The 19,626-nt window shown below is 41.7% G+C and overlaps 2 protein-coding genes and 1 long non-coding RNA gene across 8 annotated transcripts; 1 reads left to right on the top strand and 2 right to left on the bottom strand.

Moving 5' to 3' along the window:
• Window positions 1-57: 57 nt before the first annotated feature.
• LOC129588443 (transcription factor Sp3-like) lies at window positions 58-7,545 on the bottom strand. Its single transcript, XM_055482647.1, has 17 exons — window positions 7,161-7,545; window positions 7,004-7,086; window positions 6,713-6,773; window positions 6,445-6,572; window positions 6,100-6,353; window positions 5,868-5,965; window positions 5,544-5,781; window positions 5,362-5,484; window positions 5,259-5,304; window positions 5,092-5,151; window positions 1,873-2,735; window positions 1,485-1,557; window positions 1,240-1,408; window positions 1,026-1,169; window positions 895-941; window positions 682-754; window positions 58-541 (listed from the first exon to the last, which is right to left on the bottom strand). The coding sequence occupies exons 1-17, from the start codon at window positions 7,259-7,261 to the stop codon at window positions 439-441; spliced, it is 2,664 nt and encodes an 887-aa protein (XP_055338622.1). The 5' UTR covers window positions 7,262-7,545; the 3' UTR covers window positions 58-438.
• Window positions 7,546-7,743: 198 nt separating this feature from the next.
• LOC129582711 (rab GTPase-activating protein 1-like) lies at window positions 7,744-13,285 on the bottom strand. Of its 6 annotated transcripts, none has more exons than XM_055474340.1 (5): window positions 13,210-13,285; window positions 12,390-12,455; window positions 11,010-11,859; window positions 10,468-10,543; window positions 7,744-10,228 (listed from the first exon to the last, which is right to left on the bottom strand). In XM_055474340.1, exons 3-5 carry the CDS (start codon window positions 11,814-11,816, stop codon window positions 8,031-8,033), a joined length of 3,081 nt encoding a protein of 1,026 aa, XP_055330315.1. In that variant the 5' UTR covers window positions 11,817-11,859; window positions 12,390-12,455; window positions 13,210-13,285; the 3' UTR covers window positions 7,744-8,030. The 6 variants fall into 6 exon arrangements, with proteins under 6 accessions (XP_055330315.1, XP_055330311.1, XP_055330286.1 ...); XM_055474336.1 differs by lacking the exon at window positions 13,210-13,285 and adding an exon at window positions 12,782-13,170; XM_055474311.1 differs by lacking the exon at window positions 13,210-13,285 and adding an exon at window positions 12,754-13,169.
• Window positions 13,286-14,728: 1,443 nt separating this feature from the next.
• On the top strand, window positions 14,729-19,534 carry LOC129582746 (uncharacterized). Its single transcript, XR_008689681.1, has 5 exons — window positions 14,729-15,126; window positions 15,284-15,353; window positions 17,113-17,547; window positions 18,071-18,232; window positions 18,929-19,534. It is a non-coding gene; the product is annotated as an uncharacterized LOC129582746 (long non-coding RNA).
• Window positions 19,535-19,626: the final 92 nt, after the last annotated feature.

Below are 19,626 nucleotides of genomic sequence, written 5' to 3'. Positions count from 1 at the left end.
AATTAATTACCAAAATTTTAAAGCCTATGAGACAAAGAGACTGGAGAGCAAAGCAACCAGGTTCTTCATAATTTACTCTACACGTATACACAAATGGGCGAATAGCAGCCATATATAACGGCTACAAACCGTACGAGCACCAACGAAGATACTAGTACCGTATCAGTAATACCACATGAATACTCAAAAACAGCACGGTAACACCAGCTGAACGTTAACCGATAAAACGATGAAATTTCTCGGACCTCCAGTTCTTCCACCTGAACCGGCCAGGCCAAGAGTGAAAGCAAGCAGTAATATCAGTTACCATAATAACTTCCATTAAATGGAAAACTAACAAGGTAACAAAACTGTACAAATATTACAAAAGGTAGCCCGACAAGTCTGCCAAAACATAATAAAACATAAAACTACCAACCATTCAAGTAAATATCTTGACTATACCGGCACTACAGTTGCTGGTATAAGTTCGATCTTGTCCGCAGTCATTATCGTTGTCTCGGATTTGTCTCCTTTATCGCTTTTCTTTTTTGAATGCGTTCTGCAAATGTAACCGAAAACATTATAAGTATAATCCATGACGGACGGGAACATTGGGTATTCAACAAGTGAAATGACGAACACCGGCAGCAAATCATTTGTACAACAAGAAAATAATTTTTATGCAAACCTGCGACTTACTTAATATGTTTACTCAAATGGTCAGATCTCATAAATCTCTTTCCACAATCCCCACAAGCGAACCTTTTTTCTCCTGCAGAATTCGATCAAACAGTCACATTATGGCTGGATGCACAGAAAAGCAAAAACGTTGACAAATATAATTTTCTTCAATTCAATCACACGTCAAATGTGGACAGCTCGTATGAAACTATGGGTCACTATGTTGAATACCTGTGTGAGTTCTGATGTGACGCTGTAACTCATCGGATCTGGTAAATCTATGAAAAAAAACAGAAATAATAAATTTCTGTCACGTATGGTGCGTTAAATAATAATTTGGAATAACTGCCATTTGATGTTACCGTTTGCCACAGAACATCCAAGTACATCCAAATGGCCGTTCACCGGAATGCCATCTTAAATGGGCGCGCAAATGAGAGGTTTTGCCATAGATTTTGTTACAGTTTGGATAATGGCAAATGTGCTGTTTCTTTCTATCCGGCGTTCTGCAAACCAGAAAAAGTAAGCACATAACCACAGATCCCGAACCGTCAACGCGGCTCATTTCGCACTTACCGAGCACCATCATTCCGCCGGCAATTTGGACAATCACAGGCTACTCGTTTTTGCCGCTTCGAAGAGTTTCCGGATGAATCCAAGCTAGACTGGCTCCCACTCAGCAGTTGGATCCCCTGCGAAGAACTTAGCGGAACTACTGACACCACCTCCAGCTTTGCCCCACCGGCTGCAACGAAAACGATCGTTTACAGAATTTATCAACCACAATTTGTACTCGTAGATATGGAAAATGACGACCGCACCTCCGGTAATCTGGGTGGTATTCTGTGTAGAGCCCGACCCCAAACTAATTGTTGTCGATCCCTGAGGAATAACCTACAGAGAAGAAACTATCAGCTATGCGCAAAACTTCATAGCAGTAACGGTAAGTGAATTATGTTAACTACCGGCACACAGAAAACTATTTCCGGTAGCTGCTATTCGTACTCAGTTGGACGCAATAGACGCCGATTTATTTATTTATCAAAAGTTGTTGGACAAATAAATTATTTATTATTTGTTACTTTACAAGCTTCTGGCGACTAACGAAACCCACTGCTTACATTAGTTATATATCCATAAAAAAACACAATAAAACACATTGGTTGCCCTTCTGGACTTCAAGGGCCCTCTGCATTAGCTTTTACGGACCTGGATCGTGCCTTGTCCACCGGTAAGGCCTTGTATCTGCAAATTCCCGCCGCGAATGGCACCGGTCACATTATACGCCTGCATCAGTTGCCCATTGTGCTGAATGAGGATGGGTGTCAGCTGATTGGCAGACACGGTGGTCAACTGTGCCCCCGACAGCACACCGTTAGCGACGTCGTCCGCTTTCAGTGTAATGATCTGCGGAGTGGAAGCACTGGTCGTGGTGGAGACTGTCGATTTGGTCGGGTTATTCTGACTACCCGTGGAGGAAGACACCGTCGACGACGCACTAGACGCCACACTGCTCGTCGACGCTGTGGAAGGCGCCGGCACCACCGGGGCGGGGCTACTGTTGGACGTCACGACGTTGACGGAGGACGTGCCACCCGTCTGCAGAACAGACCAGGGAATATGAATGGTCTGGTAGGAGACCTGCCCGTTGGGCTGGTTGACGGCGATCTGCACGGGGACGCCGCTGCTATTGGATTGGGAGGAGGAGACCGTAGTCTGTACGGGCAGGGCCTGGACGATCTGCGGCACCGTGGCCGCTGTCGTTGTCTGTGCCGCAGGAGAGGACGTCGGCGTAATCGACTGCACAATGATTTTTTGGCCCGGTCCTGCGGCTGCCTGCAGCGAGCTAAGCAGCGCCGCTTGGGAGATGTTCTGAGGGATCTGGATTATTTGTGAGATTTGCTGGCCGGCCAACAAACTGCCGGCGGTGGCGCTGTCAATCTGAATGGGCTGAACACCGGCGCTCTGGAGCGCGGCTAATGTCTGAGGGTTTAGCTGGATCACTTGGCCTGTGAATGTTCCAGGCTCCGTCTTAACGGTCACTGCATTTGCTGTTTTTGTCATTGTGGGCACTCACAATCAGGACAATCAGATAATGCAAGTTGCAACACAAACCAGAACACGAGGTCACCCGGCCGCGGGAGGCATGGTCGAGGTACAAAATAAGAGCACCGACAACAGCTGGCGCAGGATACAGCTGCCTAAATATCTCCTGCAATAAAACAAACGTTGGCAGCACATAATTCTATTTTGTTAATATTATACTGATTCTCAAATCCAAGGCCTGACTGGTAAAAGTGGTATAAAGTATGTAAGACTTCACTTATTGTCTACTACAGTTTTTCGGCATTTTACAGAATGCTCGCAACACAGCTGCCCATCGGCGATAAGAGCATCGCCTGTGTGCTTGTGGATTCATTCATTTCATTGAGAATAACAATGTTTCATCCGAGTACGATAATATTATTACGATGTCGCATTTAATACAAAACTTCTTCCTGACCGGCAAACATCCACGATTCACCGTAGTCAACCAAACAATAAAATAGCTTTTTTCTGCTTTACATAAATTAATAAGAACGCAGCAAGCAATCTGCTTCCGGTTATCCGTTGCTTTGACAGTATAAAGTTATAAACCCAATTTCTTCAGCTATTCTGTATTCACACAGATTAACAATGCTTTTCTGTTTCCTATACATAAAAGTTGTTCCAGTTTTATTTTTTTTTTCAATTTCTAATGTCATTCGTTCACGCTTGTGACTTGTCAAATTCCTGAATCTGTATCACGCTTGATCCGAAAGTATTGTACTTAATTATCCCTGGTCCCTGGATATGATAACATTGCGTAATATATATACGATTATAAACGTAACGGTAATATGTATCAACGCATCTAATAAACAAAGCACAATATATCTTAAATCTTAAATATATAGCACAACATATCTTAAATACTTTCCAGTGCGCGGCTTCGCTGTTGAGAATTTCAGTGATTTTTGTGCATTTTTGTTCAACTCTTTTGACCCAATCCAGTGGACTGTAATCACTGTTTAGAATGCAAGAGCATGCATTAAGCATGCATGTTTAGAATGCATAAGATTTACTGTTTACATAATAAAAATACAAAAGCAATAAAAATTTTCGTCACTCAAAAATTTCTACTGATGAGGCAATGCAACAGCCAACACTGACCACGCCAATACCACCGAGGGATGGCCTTGAACAAAGACAACCCAGAAAAGGGAAGAACCCAAGATATGGGGAGGTGCAGTAAAGTGATGATCAGCACGATTTGCGCTGAGCGCTGTGCTGGTATTGGGTCCCAAGAAGAAGACCACAATCACCGCCTTTCGTTGTTCAACTGATCGTGCCCACTGCTATAATCACACCCCAAAATTTGCGCAATCAGACTGAACGATTCAACAACATTTAAAATATCCCCACAATTTCAATTAGCAGACAGATGTAAACGGATCCAGTTTAATATTTTTATTTTTTGCCAACTAAAATTTCGAGTCTTCGACCAAGATTTGCCAGCTGGCATATTTCGCTCATATAAGTTAGAAGAGAATGTATATCTCCGATATTATAATGTAATCCTACTTTGTTTTTAATCAGCCTCTGCCTTACCTATTATTCCAGATGAATAGATGGATGAAACAATAGTCCAAAAATGTCAATAATACCACAAAAATTCCGATGGGAGTAGTTTCAAAAACACAGAGGCGCGGTTAATACAAAATGGAGGTTGGCTTCATGTGGAGCCATATCGCGTCAAGCGACTCGTGAGGATGGATACGACGATACGTGCGTCAGGAGGTCGGACCTTGACATGTGCAGTGCAATGAGTCACAATGACCGGTATGCCGCAGATCGATTCAGCAGCTTCAGTTCATTTGAATGTTACACGAAGTACGTACAGAGGCTTTAAAATTTGCGCCAGAAACTCAACTGAACAGCTTCGCCGCCGCCGGCCGCTCCAGGAAACAAAATTTCAAACAATTAATGAACAGATTTGAGATTCGGTTTGTCGTGTTTGAAATGCGAAAATCATATTAACTTGAATAACTTCATGTCTTCACTAGTTTAGTATGTTGTTTGACTTGTTGCCTCCGCACAATTCAGAAACAGATTTCTACACTACATGCGCCTACTGTAACATGCGCTTTCATGGCGATGCGCAACCAACAGGTGCTAGGTATGCTGTAATGCTTGTACAGTATGTACGGTACAGTAAGTACTTTATCGGCGTTCGGACAAAAGTTGAAGTATGATCACCCTTCATCAAACCACAAAGACCAAACCAAATCGTGTTACGACAAGAGGGTTATAAAATCATCCTGTTACATTTCTGTTAAGCAGTTTAGAAATCCAATTCATGATAAAAAATGACATATCATGAAAAATCAGAACGCAAAAAAAAGGATTATTTCTTTTTCGTCTGAAGTCCGGCTCCAGCGTTAAACTTGAAAAATATTATGTCCCCATCTGCAAAGATTTACGTTTATAACGTTTTCGATTGAGATAAATGTTTTAATGCATCGTTGTTGCATAACATTTTCGCAGTTCAAAGACCTCGATTTATACGTTTTTACCTTCCACCACATAATTTCGTCCTTGCTGTCGGTATTTCCCAGCTGCCTGCAAAGATCGCAACGATAGAAATACTCCCTATACTCCAAAATCAGTAAAACGCACTCTGCATGCAGATTCGGATCCCAGTTCTTTAAAATCATCAAACTTCATAACTTCAGCCATAATAAATCCCTTCTCAAAATCGGTGTGAATTCTTCCAGCGGCTTGGGGAGCTTTTGTGCCTTTCTGAAACGATAAATGAGATGCACTCAAAAATCACAAGCGCTCACAAAAACACCGTTCACCTGAATTGTCCATGCTTTGACCTCATCTTCCCCGGCAGTGAAAAAGTACTGCAGTTGAAGCGCCCGGAAACCAGTTGTAACGATTTTATCCAGCGCGCCGTGGACTTTATTCTGCTCGCAGTATGCCTGCCGTTCGTCATCCGGCATGTCGATGATCTTACACTCGAATGCCACACTCAACGGAATTATACTGGCACCGGGGTCATTTTTGTCGACCCATTCCTTAATTTTTGGCAACCTGCAAACGCAAACCCGTTGTAGAAATACGACACATAATACTCCCGCGGGAAATACTTGACGGCCAGCTGTACTTCCACACCTCACCATTTGTTCTTCTTTTTTATAAAGTCTTCCTCTGACAGATTGACCAGGTAAATAATGGGCTTAGCAGTCAAATACAGATGCTTATTCAGAGCTTCGATCTGAAAAAAAAAACGTTTAAGTAGTACTTCCATGTTTAAGCAAAAAATAAAAATAACATCTTTCACAACTTCCTGCGCATTAAATTTTTTTAAGTAAACTTTTAAAAAAACACAATATTCTAACGGAATCTCACCTCATGCTCGCTCCACTCGCTAAATCGGATATGCTTTTTATCCTCGACCACCAGCTTCTGAACTTTAACTAAGGCATCATATTCGGGTTTGAGCTTTTTATCTCCGCCACGAACACAGGCTCGTTCCAGTTTATCCACGACCGATTTCAAGTTTTCTTCATCTTTTAAGCGCAGCTCCTCCAGAATAATATCGATATCACGCACTGGGTTAACATCCCCTTCCACGTGGGTGATGTCTTCGCTCTCAAATGCTCCTGGTAACGTAAATCAGAATTATTAAAAAAGCGCATGCTTATTTTCAGGCCGAATGGATGCAACTGCACAAGGAAATAGAAAGGTGCGTACTGAGCATAAGAAAAATCGCATCACAAGCGCTGATGTGGGATAAAAATGCATTCCCTAATCCCTGTCCTTCTGCAGCTCCTTTCACTAAGCCAGCGATATCCACGATGCTCAGGAAAGCCGGCACTTTGCTATAAAGTAAGGAATAATACCAACAGTGTTTCAGGAAAGAAAAATGCTCAAGTACGAAAAGTACGCATAAACCGATAAAATCTCCTCAAGCTCAACTCTGCGTGAAATTCGCGTCCATTACAAACAGTTTTCCTCTTACCTAGCCGGTTTGTGATATTTCACTAAAAACTCAAACCGTTCATCGGGAACCGCTACTCTACCTGCAAAAAAAAATTTTATCAATATTTTTGCAGTCATTACACAAGTCGCTAATACGGTATAATCAAGCTCAAATTTCTAGCTCGTCACAATCATCACTATAGTGTCAGAATACAGTTATGACAACATGCGAATCTGTGACGGACCTATGACTCTAGTATACGAGTTACTGAAACTAGTTATTATATAGTGCTGCACAGTTCCCAATGCTTTTCTTAGTCTGCTGACTTACTTTCATTTGGATCAATCGTGCAAAACGGGAAATTCTCCGCGGGGACAGAGCTTTTCGTCAGAACGTTGAAGAAGGAAGATTTACTGCAAAAAACCGGTTATATTTCAGGAAAACCTGCAACGCTGGAACCTTTGACGTGATCGCACTACGGACGTACCCAACATTCGGCAAGCCAACAATTCCCGATTTCAACGTAGTTCCCACACGACCGATTAGAGGTGGCGGCGCTTTTTCATCTCCTTTGCCTTTTGGTGCCATATTTTAAGAGCCGTATCAAAATCTACGAGAGTCAGGCAAGAAGCAAAGAGCAGATGTCTTCCAAAACGCGAGAATCAACGCTTTCGAGTTTCCTTTAACGTATCAAACTTGTACCGATCTGTACACGATATTTAGCTGCATACATCAAACAGGGATCATTTGCACATCCCGTGAAATGTTCTTAATTTTAGAAATAAAAATCAGAGACTACCATAATGTGCCTTAAAAATAAAACTGACTGAAAGCTACAATTATTTATTTGGAATTATTTATTTATTTACAATTATTTATTTGGAAGTCGTAAGTCTGGAACGTGGACATTCTAATTGATGTGAGAATTTTCGCTAAAGTAACTGCCATTCAGCCATCAAAATGCCATTCAGCCATCAAACTAGCAACTGAATATCCACTAATTTAAAAGGGGGGGGGGTTGCTTGCTACCAGTACAGTGGCATGATCTTGAGCCTCTGGTAAGTTTGATATTTTACCATTTCGTTATTTAATGCTTTTTTACAAACATCTGCGAAAAAAGGACACGCAGAAATGGATCGTGTATAGCCACAAAGATGCGTAGATGCACAACAATATGACACAACAAAAGTCCATCACAAAGCATATTAAATTATAAAAGACCAACAAAAATTCTAAAGAATTGCTCTATTTTGAATACCGGGAACCAATACGGAGAATCCAATTCAATCACTACTCTGTAATTGGAAATATACACAACCCGAGTTAGGAATAAATTACAATCAAAACTGTGCGAGCATCAATTATTTACAGCGCCGTCCAAGCTGCTGTTCTTCGGAAACGCTGGAATAGGTTGTCGCTCCCTGCTTTGCTTCCGGCCGCGCACACTTCCCTGCGACATGTTTGTCCCAGAACTGCTGGCGCTTACATTTACCGCTTGAGCTTTTATAGAACTAACAGCCTTGGACAGCCACGAGCTCTGCAAATTATTTTGCTGTTGCTGTCCATCGCTGGCGCTCCTGGCTAATTCGTGGACCATTTCTTGAATCTGGCATTCCTTCTCCACAAGCGCCAATTTTGTCTTAGCCAGCTCTAATTCCAGTTCGCGAATGCGATCTTCCTCCGGAGACTGAACAGTTTTTTTCGCGACATCACCGTCTTGTTTTTCTACAAAAATGTTTCTACAGTTTTCGCAGACGATATCCTGCGCCGCTGTCCACTTCGTTTCCATTTTCTGCAGACGCTCCTCCAACTGGGCGCTGATTCGCCTATATTCAGCTACGATTCCGATATTCTGTTTGTTTTCCTGTTCTATTTTTCGACAAACTTCCTTGACCATAGCACCCTCTTCTCGGAGCCGTTTGATTTCATCATCGTTCTCCACTAAGAGCGCACTTAATCGTGCGATGTCCTTTTGATGCAAGTCAATTTGATCTTCGGCCGTGTCAAGCTGATTTCGCAGCTGTACTTTTCCGCTGATCATTTCATAAGCCAATTCGTCGTTCTCTTGGTCCAAACGCATGATGGCTGCCATATGTTCCCGTGATTCCCGCTGCAATCTCTCAACCGGTGTTTCATGGGACTCTAACTGCTGTTTCATTTGCTGGTAATCTTTGGTCAGTTGTTGAAACTTTTTCGGTGGTATTTTTTCATTGACGGCGTGATACAGCATCAGACATACTGTGTCTTCGTTAGTATATCGTTTCGGTAAATTAACACGGAAATACTTCAGGACTCCTTCGAAATCCAACTGCAGCAAATCCTGTTTTGCCACTCGGAGAAGTGATAACGCCACCTGGTACAGTACCAAGTGTCCATCGCACAGAAACAAATCAACAATCCGAAATACGCAAAACAATGGGAATTTCGCAGTAAACAATGTAAGGAACCACTGCGAGGCAAACATATGCATTTCCACGCCGGCGTCTTTCAAGTGATAAAAAACATCTGGCAGCTTCTCCTCCAACAATCGCTCTAACAAGTAAAACGCCAATCGTAATCCTTCGAAATCACACTTCATCAAATCTCGCATTCCATAATTCTCCATTATTTTCACCAGCAAACAAAACGCTTGTTCTTCCGGCATATGCAGCAGCAACGTCGCCGCAATGAATGTCAGACTCTGACAGTATCCCGTTTCCTGGTCTCGATTGGCGTACGCCTTAATGACCCGGTACAGCTGATCCTGGCCTTCACTGCCTTTTGTTCGAAAGTACTCATGGGCGGGAAAAGTGCGCGTAATATCTTTGCTGATTGCACTATCCCATACGGATTCCTGTACACTCAATCCCTTGTAATTTTCGAGCAACTCCTCACAATCGAAACATCCACTCAGCAATTGCCAAACTTCGCAGCGCAGAGACTGTGGTATACCACTCTTTCTTACTAAACCCGCCAAGGTTTTCGGTCGCTGGTGGAGATTCGGACGCCACTTTAGCAAAACATCCGACCATTCCTTCAGTTCTTCCGGGGTACACTCTTTACTCACCGGTCCGTAGCCGCTAGGAAGGGGTTCTTCTTCAATCTGTTCACTATCATTTTCATCCGAAGAGGATGGTCCTTCCAGCAGGCTAGCAATCGTTGGGCTTTTCCCTTCCTTTTGCGATTGGCTTTCCAGGCTTATCATGCTGTAATAACCTTTCTGCGAGCTCCCAGCCTCGAAAGGCTTCCAAAGGAGCTTTAAAAAGAAGGTTTCTTGTAACTGCCGTCGACCAGGCATCCAGAATTTTTCAGTCTGAGGGAAGATTCGCGCTCTCGCTGTCAAGACGAAAGACAATGCTTCCGTAAATCCTGCCACACCGACATCCAGAATCAATGTAATGTGAGAGCGGTGTTCTCCAGGGGTTTCGGTGTTGAGCAAAGGGTGGAGATACGGATCAAACCGACACGTCGCATTGAACTGTTTTCCATTATTTCCAAACGTTTCGACGGGAAGAAAATGAAAATCAGAGCGAGTAACATTTTTACCCGCAGCAAGCCATATTCCAGTACATTTCTCTACAACAGCAATTGATAAAAGTAAGACCTACGATACTTCGAAGTACTGTTGAATCACAACGTACTATAATGATTCATTATGGTTGTTACAGGTTGTAGTTACAATAAAGGAATAAGGATCCACCACAAAAAATCAGACAAGAGTGTTTTAACAAGAGTCTAGCGTTAACTTGTTTTCACAGCAATCAGCGCGGCGTAATGTGTTTAAACTGCTGTGGTTGCATGATTTTACAACTTACCTAACGACAAATGCGGGTTTTCTGGGCTGACTTGCAGAACTGAGAATTGTAGAAATTTGGGAATATTAACCCGAAACTACAAAACACCAGAAAGATTAGTCACAAAAGATATCACCATTTTTAATACAATAAAATTATGTGCTGCCGGAGAACATCAAGCATTAAACCGTAATAATTTTGCAATGAAATGCACGCTCAACTGTTAACTATGCACGGAAATTGTGCCATAGATTTTGTACGTTTACTATCCCGCACGTGCTGCAAACAAAGCCTTTTCTGAAAAATGCAACTTCCGATCTCTGCAGAATTTTAAACAGCAAAAGGAAAGCAAATAAAATGCAGTCGTACGTTTGGTCCATAACACATTACATTAGCAAAATTGAACAAGCCGACAGAAGTTTACAACTGTAACGAATCATTATTCCACACACATAAGCTAAATACGAAACGAACGCACCATCACCAAAAATATTTTCTAAATACGTGCGTGGCTGAACACATTGAAAAAATTGCAGCAACCAATTGCGTTAGAATATGTGTACCTTGAAACAATCGCGGCTTTCCCTAGGACAAACTTGGAAGCTGCCCTTCCCATCATCTTCTCTAACTTCCATGCTCACATCAAAAACAAATACTGACTCTCCCTGCGGCAACTGACTAGCGACCGGCTTGCGGAATGCACTGGCGAAGCACATGATAATTTTTGACACCTGCTCGGCATTTTGGCATCGAAAAACATGGCACAGGAATATCGCTTCATCGTTGCTACCGTGACCGAACGTAAACGCAAAGCACAACGACAGCGGATCCGGTGGTCTTCCTCCCCGTACACAAAATATTATCCGAAAAACGGGATATTTCGTGATCTCGTCCTCCGTCCCAGGCTCATACAATACCACCATACCCTGGGGAACGCGCGGCACCAATAAATCCACCTCTGCCGGAGTGCGATTCTCCGCGTTCATGCTCACAATGTTTTTAATGATTTCCGGCTCATTGCGCGGCGATCGTAACGCAGATGCTCCCAGGTAGGTAATACCGGTAAACAGCACGTGGTCTTCTGTTTCCGCCGTTTGGGAGAGCGCATCTTCCTCCGAGGGTCGGGATACACGCGGCCCATCGGAAACTGACTCGATGGAGGATTTTCTTTCCATGTCCGAAACACCGGATTCTGATTTCGCTTCATTATTTTGTCCATTTTCTGCCGGTAACGACGGTGCACCATCGAACGGTGCACCATCGGAATGCGCAATGGGAAGGTTTCCATCGACAACGGTATTCTGCTGTCCATTGAGATTACTTTTCTGTGCGTCGACTGAAACATCTTTTCCTTCATTCGGAGTATCCATCGCTAGCGCTTTCGAAAGGAATTGACGACGACGGTAATTAAATCTGTAAAGGAAATAACGTTATTTGCTTAAGGTTATTTTATTGCGTATCCGACACAACACGCATGACGCATCACTCTGGCAATCCAGTGTGCGCGGCAAAAAACACTCACGGAACGGGAGAACAATCTGGCAGTGTGTGGCGCAGATGATAAGACTGGCCAATGTTGACATATGCGTCGCTAACAACAGCTGTTAAAAGACTACTGCTGACTACCGAAACTGTTTGCCTACATTCCGTCAAATGACGCGATCAAATAGAAAGTATGTTCCAAAACATTCCCAGAACTTCAACTGCTCACACAATTCAGTTTGTTCAAGTCGAGACACAGAGACGGGAAAAGCACAGCGACACAATGCTTTATCTTATCACAACCCTTTACATTAGGATTGGAGTGACTTGGACATATTGCTGATATAACTCTTGTGCATTGACTATCTAATCGACTAAACAGCTCGTGAATTATTAACTTAATGAACGGCAATAATAATCAGTAAAACCAACTAACTAACAGCAATAATTACAAAAGTTACCGTCCAGTGTTTGCCTACTCCTCGCTCCTGGCAGAATATGGATTCCATGTGCGTGCTCTTCCAGACCTGCCAACAACATAATGTAAACGAATGCAGCAAACTGTAAAACATTTCGTGGTTTCTACAGATTTTATAAGAATTCTTTGCAGCATTTGACTGGAATTCCATGCAAAAAGGCCTGTGCTTCATACACTGCAATTTCGCACTCCCGAAACAAACATGCGGAGCATCTATCTCACCACGAGACAGGTTTGCAGCAAACCTGGCTTGCGGTATTCATCCAAGCCAGGTTTTCTTTTCAAAAGTAAAGAAGACTTGGCTGGGACCACCTTCCGGAATGTTCGTTATCAGGCATTCTGCTTACACATTCACAAGCTGAAACAACATCGTACAGGGATGACAAGATCGTCAGATCAAACGTAAATGGACATTCAAAAAATCTGACTGAAACAATGTGAAATGGGTGGCGAAGAAAGATCTTCAAATAATCCAAACCGAGAACTGCAATGCGATCGTGAAAGCCCAAAAATCAAGATCCTTTCGTTAATTATGTCCCAGTAGCTGGGTAGGGGGTACTGCATGGCAGCAGGCAGCAGCAAACATTGCTATGGACTTACTTCTCACTGAAGTAGCGTATTAACGGCGGACAGTGAGTAGCGTATTAACAAATGCACGTGTTCAAGTTTCAAACCCACCAACAATACTTAACCCCCACCCTGAAATTACACTTCCAGTATTTTAAGGACGCGTAAATGATTTTGATATTTTACTGAATGGCCTGCACAACAAAAGAAGAAAATACGGATGATCCAGTTCTTACGGGAGTGGTGTCCAAATCGAAAAATCAGTGAAACTGGGAAGCGCAAAACAGGTTTGTCAAATTAAGAGCTGTCACCTTGCAATAACAAAGTAGCGCAGCAGTACTCGCGAGAGGGGAGGGCACCGGTAATCATTGTAAGGACCTTTTTTATGCTCTTCATGTTCTTATTCCATAAAGGTCATCACTGTATGCAACATTAGTACGTTTTCATAACAAACTGATCCCAAGAAATTAAATAGTTAACCGTATAGCACTCGATGGCAATAGCGCTAAGTAGGGATTTGTTTTTGCATGTTTGGAGTTCTAGATCTCTTGCATACCCGTATTGTTTTGACTTTTGGAGGTATTTCTTGAGCCTGACTTCAGAACATTTTTATTTTATCTCTTAAAATAGTACGAGTATATGCTCGTAGATTTTCAATAAAGCATTTTTTCGGGTGCCCAGAACTGCGCCGAATTCAGTCATCGCAAAACACGAACGTACCCATGCAGGTACGTACGCATGGGACAAATGTACCAATACACACACAAATATGATATTAAATTTCTATAAAAGTTTTTAAAAACTTAATTAAATTAATTAAAAATTTTAAATTGTGAAGAATGCAGTGCACTTACGATTTTCAGATTTTTACTTTTGATCCAATAAGGAAGTTTATGTTATCAAAGGTGCTGAAATCCTCCTCAATCTGTTTATTTATTTATTTATCAAAACTATCCGAAGCATATGCGCATAGGTGATCACGGTTTTTCAATTGCTTTTTCTAATTATTGTAAGTTGGTGCCTCGGTGGTGTACAGTCTGTATAAGAAATGTAGTTGATGGCCGGTGCCTCCGTCATTTTGCATGCGGCTAATAATGCGGAAGTATTTGAAAAAAATACGGACGCGCCTCCGTATGTTTTAAATTATGTGGAGAAAAGCTTAGCTTTTTATATAAGAGGGTTGATTGGATGGCTTTTTTTACATTTTTAATGGTGTCTTTTAAATAATTTTACAAGGCACATCCAGGTGTGAGACAGCATCTTTAAATCCCCTTGACACCGGTGATATGCGGCATATGAGCAGTTATATATTAATAAGCACCCAGGAAAGTGGCAGGAGTTTCCAGCATCGGATGATAGTCCACACGTAAATACCTACTTTGTATATACGTGTGACGTGAACAATGCGCAATATACAAGGCGCAAATATCCGGTACAGCCTCTGATGGTAGTTAGTAATTAATGAGCGTTTTATGTTGCCGCAAGGTCTGGATCAAATGACCTGTGACATATTTTGCTCGCACTTGGAGGAAGTTGAGAACCTAATTTGCGCAGCAGCAGTACTTTCTGTGGCGTAAGGAGCGAAAGAGTGCTGAATTGTTTATTTGGCCTCTCAGTATCCTCGAATTTCCGGTGACAAGTCGACGTCCAACATAGCCAGAAACCAGCCAATCCGGGTTGTTCATGCATCTGGTACAGTATGAATCAACCGTGGTGGAAAGTTGGGACGTTTTCCCTGTTACCATCGGGTGAAACCGCTATCTGAGATCTGTTACATATACTTCTAAGGATTCGTTACCGCGAATCCGTCTAATTCCAATAGGCTTGTCACCCGGCAGTTGGCGTTCATCCCTTCGCTAGCACCAGTACACAAACGTCTTCGAACCAATCGGCACAAAAGTATATAAATATTCAGGCCGGTAGAACTGTGTTCCAGTACCGGCATTAATATCAGAATTATTTTGTATCGTACACCATCGAAACGATATCCGGTTGTCTTGCTTCATCGATAGTTGCAATTTTCTAATACACTATCAATAAATGGAGCACACAACAGACTATTTATCCGGAACTTGAATACAAATATTATCGCTTGACCATCGATTATCCCACAGCTGATCGGTCTAAGATTCGGTACTTATTTATTTTCGAAGGTATTATTCTGTTTCTTGTAACCATGAAACTCATAACTTTTAGATATATCTCATTGCGGGCGTTCGCACTGTCTCTCCCAATCAAATATGTGGGAAAGGGGCATGCAGTTTCACGCAATAATAAACAACTACTTTCAAACAATGTTTTGTTTTACAGTTGCAGCTTAACATCAAACGGGAGTGATAGCCGGTAGCCGCTCTTGCTCACTTGCTACTACCAGAACAAGGTAAGGATTTTAATTGTTGTTATTTTTACACGGCCTGTATTCTACGTACTGTATGTATACCTGATTGTCTTCGCAATCAGTAGAAGTATCCAGATTCGCTGTTCCTAGGCTTATCGTGTTCTAATGTATATTCAGTGCAACGGATTGCCGTTACAAATAGCACTCACTCTTTTAATCGCAGTTTAGTAATTACATGCACCAGTGCCCATACCAGTTTTGTAAGTGCAATATTATATGATTTTGTATTCTACTAAATGCGAAATCCTGATGCCGCCGGATGATTAGTATCAATTAGACAGAACCCGGCGCAAAACCTACATATATGTTTTGTAAATTCAATATCTCGAATTTACAGGATTTAAAATTAAGATGTGTGATTCCTGCGGCCTGTTAACATTTTGGGACTCAGATCGTAACACAGTTCCTTTAATTGTGCAACAACAAATTCGGACATTTCAAATAAGCGATATGACGCAAGTCTGCAGATAGGCATCCATATATTTTTGGAAATTTTTATCTTTCATTCCCTTTGGTGAATGCACAGCACTGACGCTTTTCGCGTTTGTTAGAACTTTAAGGACTGAACGTGTAAACATCAAAAGAAGCTGGATTTACGCAGAACAGGCATGTGCATGCCTGCGTAGATATCGCATGACCCGACAAAAATACTTACTCTTTGCATAAATCCTTGCGCTATTACGATCGCTAATTGGGCATGTTCAATATATTCCAGGCATGATACCGGCGAATCGTAAAATGTACTAAAGGTCAGGCTCGACAGTGCTCGCTGATATCCCATTATCAAAACAAAGACTATTAAAGAAAAATATGTGGGCAGGCAAAGGGACAAAAACAAGTACTTATGAAATTGAGGATCTCTTGGGAAATCAGCTGAGAATTATCAATACACTCGTGCGTACACTGGTTATATAAGATGATCTGGCAAGAGTACACCACTTACTTACATATCTGCACATGAACATTTTAATTGACAGATTTAGACCGTGAAATGCTGTGCCGTAATCAATATATCTTTCTTTTTTTCTCCTTGGAATACGATGGACTCGTGCAAATCTCGTGCAAATTAATACATCTTTCTTTTTCTCCTTGGAATACGATGGACTTCAGCGTAAATTAGCGTGTACTCCTTATTGTTAGAAAGGGTATGAAAAACATTTGCACATGGACTAAACTACACAATATCCTTTTCGAAGCAAATTTATTCATATAATAAAACTTTCAGGTACTCAATCCATTTCGAATAACTAATATAATATAAAGCATGTGTAATAAAAGTCAGCTGGTATATACGTAGTAAGTACTATAATCATTTATGGAACATTAAGCGATCAAAACAGCGTGCAAATAGCCACAGAACAGTATACCTTTTACAGGCATTTACGATTTGCATTTAAATGTCATGATTTTCTAAAAATGAATGCTATTCATCACCTAATTTTTGTGCGGAAGTCAGCGGAACTACCTTAATATTGGCAAATAATTTTGTTCTGTTTATTGTGATGTTTATTTTTAATTTGTTAAATCATAATTACACTGCGCTTGCAATTGTAGCGAGCTATTACTACTGGCGTAACTGCCAAGCCTTTGCTCCGCTTAGAAATTATATTATTGGCTAAAAACAGGAGTACGTGCGCACGGACAGCAATAATACGCGCCATGCATTGTGGATCTATCGTCATCAGAAATAGTCACGGTATTTTAATGTGTGATTAGTTGCTAGAGTAAGTTTATTTTGCAGGTCTGAAAGACAACACTCCTTTGTCGTCCAGAGTCGCTGCTGCTCTGGGCCTTGTATGGAAGATGGGTGGGAATATGTGGAGTACAAAAGTCCTCTTCACGATATGGATATTATGGTGTGCCGCACTATTCCCATCGGCGAAGGTGTGGGCCATATCCTGGAAGCCCTCTGCACTGCCGATTGTGCCTTACACGCTGGCCAGTCAATTAGTGCCACGCCGTGAGAACAATGCCGGCGACCTGGAATCAGTGCCGATTGAAGCCGACGCAGATCACGACAACCTCGAAGCCGGCACTTCCTTATGGGACTCTTCGTTGGAAAACCGAATCAACGTTAACGCTGACACACTTATTCCTCTTCTGTCCACTCCCTCTCTTCCATCCATGCCGGCATGGTTCCGAACATCCGATGATCCTGTTCGGCGCAAAAGAGTTCGTAAGTATGGTAGACACCAGACACACTTTAACATTCCTTATTCCGCAGTACCGAATTAGCAAAATTAACAAGGCTAAAAATCTAACAGACACTTAGGGAGTTAAAAAGTTTTAATTTTTGGGGTTTTAATTAGCGTACAATAAATTCGTCTTGTAGATGCGACGTACGGTGGGGCATATTTGCTTTTTTCTGTTAGCTTTTTATGGAGTAATTAGTTAAGACGGAGGTCATGGAAATAGCCATAAATGTGTCCGTTCAGTCAAAACCATATCTCATCAAGCTCTTCTAGACAGTGTTCCAAAGGGAATAAAATTAATTTAAGAAAAACTGTACGATACGAAGGTTTGGGTTAAGAAGTGCTGCGAATGCAGCGATGGAAAAAGTGATTCTTCTCCAACGGCAATATTACATGGAGAGTGATTGACCTTATCCGCATCTGATTATTTTTATGTACATCTTTTAGACGGAAGAATGGTAAAGTTCACTGCATGTGTGACAGCGATTTAACTGTTTTATTTTCCAGTGGGGATTGAAATCCCTGATGTAATAGCATTCCACCAACCAAAGTCGTCACGGGTCTCACTCCCTTTTTCAATGAACGTTAGTCTACAAAATCTGCGGAAGCTGAGCCAAGGACTGCATAAGAGTGGACGCCGAAGATAAGTGGCTGTTACAGCTCTGAATTGTAAGTGGACTTTTGACTGCCGATACACATTCATTCTAAACATTATCAACATATTTTCGTCCCCGCTTGTGTGTCACTTTAGTAAGGTGACGTCGCTCTTTTGGGAACGTCTTCGAGAAATGCAGACAATCCCTTAGACTCGTTATGCAAACAACAATGCAAATAATGAAAATTCATCAATAAAACTCATTTATCAAAGTGGCCGTGATCGGCGAAGACTTACATATGCCATGCTTTATTATCACATGTAATAGTATGCACATAAATAGTATTGTGCAAATACAAATCAAATAACATATTAATAAAGTAGGACTTATTGTTAGTCAGGAATACATCGGGGTCACGCGATCTGATCACTACGGGATACTCACCCAGTAGACAACTGTATATTAGGCGTACGTTTATTAGGTGCAGCTGCCGTTGGTTGGGCACGAATATTCTTAACCTTTGTAAGACATGTTTCATATCATACTAAGGTTTTGTTCGGGTTTATTTTAAATTTACTTTTTGGGGCTATTAAAGTCAGCACAGAGTCTGTACGAGGCAGCGCCGGCATTCACGCAGCTGTAATTAGGGGCATCCGTGCAGTAAGCGCACTTTCTATCGACAAGCAGGCGGATGTGTACGATTTATCTCCTATTAAATAAGCATACGCGTATTCATTTACTGTGCTCTACAATTTTATTTACGTTATAGGAAATGTCGCATTCTGTTCACTGTGGACACGTTTTTCTCAAGTGAGCAGCATTCCCCCGTGGATTTTAATTGGTCATGCGAACCCTAAATCACGATGCGCGACAAAACCCGGCAAAATCGATTTCGTTACAGTCCACTGCATCATCGCGTCGGCTCCTTTATCATCCCTTAAATGTTGTTCCCATGGATAGGTACCTCGCAGCTGAATTCATTAAATTATCCACAAAGCCAACTTCATTCCCAGTAAAATGACTTTTGGGCTTTCCGTTTAATATCACAGTTATCCGGCAAACGACGTTATTTGCATTCAACTCATTTATACGATGGTAAAAAGAATAATACGCGGCATATTCTTACATTATTATTATACATTTATCCGTAATAAATTATTTTGCTCGGAGTTTATATATTAATTTTACGTTGGTGGTACAACTTGCAGTAACGGGGCTTAATGTTTTTTTTTATTTTATGCATTTATTACCGTACGTTCTGTGTTGTGTACGAGATTGATGGACATTGGACAGTATGCAATTTTTGCACAATAATGAGTTTTTATGCTGTCAAAAATCTGCAAGCCGCTACAAAATAAAACCCGCTTGATCCCGGTATGCAAGATAACCGACAATTCCTTGTAGCGAGGAGGCAAGATACACTGCCCGCAGGGCTGAGAGTGCTGATCAATGAAGTACTGTACTTAC

Source organism: Paramacrobiotus metropolitanus, unplaced genomic scaffold (assembly GCF_019649055.1).
Source record: "Paramacrobiotus metropolitanus isolate TYO unplaced genomic scaffold, Prichtersi_v1.0 Parri_scaffold0000002, whole genome shotgun sequence".
Classification (NCBI taxonomy): domain Eukaryota; kingdom Metazoa; phylum Tardigrada; class Eutardigrada; order Parachela; family Macrobiotidae; genus Paramacrobiotus; species Paramacrobiotus metropolitanus.
This window is presented reverse-complemented; position numbering and strand designations above follow the sequence as displayed.

Bases quoted from the DNA above. Each gene is read 5' to 3' on its own strand.
- LOC129588443 (XM_055482647.1), bottom strand. From the start codon at position 7,261: ATGGCACCAAAAGGCAAAGGAGATGAAAAAGCGCCGCCACCTCTAATC. The intron at 1,409-1,484 runs GTGCGGTCGTCA...TTTTCGTTGCAG, and splicing joins TACCACCCAGATTACCGGAG to CCGGTGGGGCAAAGCTGGAG. The intron at 542-681 runs GTAAGTCGCAGG...TTACATTTGCAG, and splicing joins CATTTGAGTAAACATATTAA to AACGCATTCAAAAAAGAAAA.
- LOC129582711 (XM_055474340.1), bottom strand. From the start codon at position 11,816: ATGGATACTCCGAATGAAGGAAAAGATGTTTCAGTCGACGCACAGAAA. The intron at 10,544-11,009 runs GTACACATATTC...GGTGTTTTGTAG, and splicing joins AAAGCCGCGATTGTTTCAAG to TTTCGGGTTAATATTCCCAA. The intron at 10,229-10,467 runs GTAAGTTGTAAA...TTGCTGTTGTAG, and splicing joins AAACCCGCATTTGTCGTTAG to AGAAATGTACTGGAATATGG.